Source organism: Sphaeroforma arctica (assembly GCF_001186125.1).
Source record: "Sphaeroforma arctica JP610 unplaced genomic scaffold supercont1.225, whole genome shotgun sequence".
In the NCBI taxonomy this organism is placed as follows: domain Eukaryota; class Ichthyosporea; order Ichthyophonida; genus Sphaeroforma; species Sphaeroforma arctica.
In genome coordinates this window covers 31,304-34,417 of record NW_014040333.1, presented here as the reverse complement: position 1 = coordinate 34,417, position 3,114 = coordinate 31,304, and the positions used below count along the sequence as shown (strand labels likewise).

General features: G+C 36.5%; 2 protein-coding genes across 2 annotated transcripts in view; one reads left to right on the top strand and one right to left on the bottom strand.

Annotated features, from left to right (window-relative positions):
- The window catches only part of SARC_04158 (hypothetical protein), a gene marked incomplete at its 3' end in the record, with an annotated part of 6,331 nt that extends 5,628 nt beyond the window's left edge, over window positions 1-703 (bottom strand). Inside the window, exon 1 of the mRNA XM_014302027.1 lies at window positions 337-703. Within this exon, the coding sequence (XP_014157502.1) occupies window positions 337-489 (153 nt within the window). The 5' untranslated portion in view covers window positions 490-703. The remainder of the gene's footprint in view (window positions 1-336) is intronic.
- Window positions 704-2,146: 1,443 nt separating this feature from the next.
- The window catches only part of SARC_04157 (hypothetical protein), a 9,329-nt gene continuing 8,361 nt past the window's right edge, over window positions 2,147-3,114 (top strand). The window contains exon 1 of the mRNA XM_014302026.1: window positions 2,147-2,677. Within this exon, the coding sequence (XP_014157501.1) occupies window positions 2,376-2,677 (302 nt within the window). The 5' untranslated portion in view covers window positions 2,147-2,375. The remainder of the gene's footprint in view (window positions 2,678-3,114) is intronic.

Below are 3,114 nucleotides of genomic sequence, written 5' to 3'. Positions count from 1 at the left end.
ATACATACATACATACATACATACATACACACGCACACACCCCCCTCCCCCCCCCCACACACACGTATATATATATATACATATATATATACATATACATATACATATATATATATATATATATATATATATATATATATATGCATAAATACACCTACTTCTAGCCAAATTCATATTCTTATTCCGTATTTTCAAGGTGGAAATTAACACCGCATATGTAATAAGCATACAATAGTAGCCAAATGATACATGTCTTCGATAAATGTGCGCATATCTCACGCTAAAGGCTTCATTATAAAGTAGTTGAGAAACGGTTTGGTGAATTTGAATACATACCATAGAATTCTGCACCGCAATCTTGTCCATTTTAGTTTCACCATAGTAATCTTTTATCGCACACCACGCTTGGTAGAACTCATCATAGTCATTCTCGATCGGAGGAGCGAGCACAGTTGCTGCCGACTGGAAGAAACTTTTAAGGTTCTGCATGCTTGCGATTTCGGTCGATTGTACTTACAATAAACTGTGATTCAGACTCTACTAGTTGTTTCTCAAGCTCTCTAAATCTAGAAGCAGCTAATTAAAATTCATTTGCTCAACACCCCACAAATATACATGTGGCACTGAGCCTCCCGTACGTACATACACAAATCAATCAACGATGTATCATAAGTGGTGCACTGCATAGCAATAGCAATACATACTGATACAGTCAAATAAAGAGATACATATACTCATACATATTTATATATATTTTATTTATTTAAGAAATGCTTTAGTTTGTGTGAGGTGTCATATTTACATTCCGGCTGACACCAGTCATCAGAACTTTCGTATCTAATTTTTCAAAAAAAACAATTCTCTGTCAAAATGATCTCTGTGCAGTCACTGCATTGGCGTGCACGTGCCAGCGACGCTGCACTGCTGCAGTCTGTGCGCACACTAAATAGGAATATTTCTTTATCTATGAATTGATATATGAAACCTGTGCTATAACATATGTGATTGCACTCACAGCAAGTGCGACTTGAAGAGATCACGTGTATGATGGCACAGCTTTGCCTTTTCCTTATTCGATGTGGTATCGGAATGTGTTCCATTTAGGCGTAGTCGTCTATGGAGGTTTACAAAGAAAAATGTAATTATAAAAAGAATCGGTAGAGAAAATACTGGTCATTCAAATGAAGATTTTTTTATAAGTAGATTGATGGTGGGAAGATATTCATCACTCCGAGAATATTTTTTAGGGCTGCGACCCAATGCAATCGAGGACGATAGTACAACAACGTCAAACTACATTTTTATTGTCAATATTGCCGGTGATTTCGTTTCGCTCTTTTTAAGTATCCGTAGTTGCCAGGAACTCAAACAGCCTCTGTTATTAATTGATCGAATGAATAGCTTGAGGAGTACTATAAAAGTACCAGTTTGGCTATGTGCCTTTGTTGATAACCATACACCCGCTGATAATGGGCCATACATACACAAAATGCGCATGCACCAAAATAATATATCAGCAGAAATTTCTCTAATGTAGACGTTATATCCTGAACAATGCTAGTTCATGCAAATCAATCTCAATTAGCTGGTCATTATCGTCTACTCAATTGGTGTGGTGCACTAAGTAGCGTTCGCCGATAATTGACAAAAACCCTTTGGTTTGCTACAATTTGAACTGTCGAGTTCCTGATTATGTACGTGTGTGCTACTTTATGGGCTCTCCATAATCAAGTGTTGGAGTTGTGGCCACGCGGACAAAGTATGGACAAATATATGCACATAAATATCGAATATATTTACATACGAGTTTTTAAAAAACATTCTCTATTCTCTTGACTTCTCTTGCATTTACATTTTATAGCATATTTTTAGAAATGAATGATAAGAGAAAACCCGCCAAAATACGTCTTCAAGAAATGATGGTATAATTGTCCACTATTGGAATTTACCTTCTGTAATTTAGCAGAAAGGGAAAGGCCAAAATTTGGAATGGCGGTCTCTTGAAGCAGGTGAAATTTCAAAATTTGGGTCGATCTGAAGTCAGGGAGCCAATTTTTGCACGTTGACAAAGTATGGAGAGTTCTTATTTGTATAATTTTTATCGACTTTTTTGGAGTTTGTGAGTCTCGCTGTCGGCAGAGTTGCAGCTGTTGCACGGGGACCGTTCGGTGAGCATAACAAAAAAGCCGGTGATACAGCGCGCCTTCTACACACTTCCTGGTCATATGTACTAACTATATATTATTACACCATCGAGTATCAATGTGGTGGTAGGTGTATGCATTTGTGAACTGTGAACAGAGAAGTCACATATTATCTACGCATGTATATATCATATTAACGTCAAGCATAAGTACAAGCGTAACAATACAAGTATGTCTGACACAGGAGGTCAAACTCCGGCAGCCCCAGCCATTCACCCGTCACGTTTGGCATTTTTAACCAATTTAAGCACTTCAGTTAGCGATGCACCGACATCTGCCGTCGCACCTAGTGCAGTAGCTGCAGCAGCACCGTCACAAACAGCTGAGAGCACAGCCGAACACAAACCAGAACGCCGTGCGAGCGCATCAAGAGATGAGAAGAAGTCAGACCACAGCAGGAGGTCACGAGATAGAGGAGACAGAGAGGAGCGTAGTAAGAGCCGCAGGAGTAGGGATCGTGGAGACCGAGGATCGTATGTTGTATTGAGTGCATTGCGATTTATTTATAATATGTTGAGTTTGCACATTCTGCTCAGTTGCCACACCTGCACCACATCAAACGACCATTGCTGAGCTAGAATAATACTGTGTTGGATCACCAAGCGAGCCCACCGTTATATTCTATAACATATAAACAAATATACAATTTATATAGTGAGTTGTATATATATATAGATCTATATATCTATATCTATATATATATATATCTAATACATATATATATATGTATATATTATATATATATATATATATATATCTAATATATGTATATATATATATACATGTATATATATATATATATATATATATATATATAATATATATATATATATAATAACTACACACACATATATATATATATATATATATATATATAATTAACTAATAACAACACAACACAACAACAACA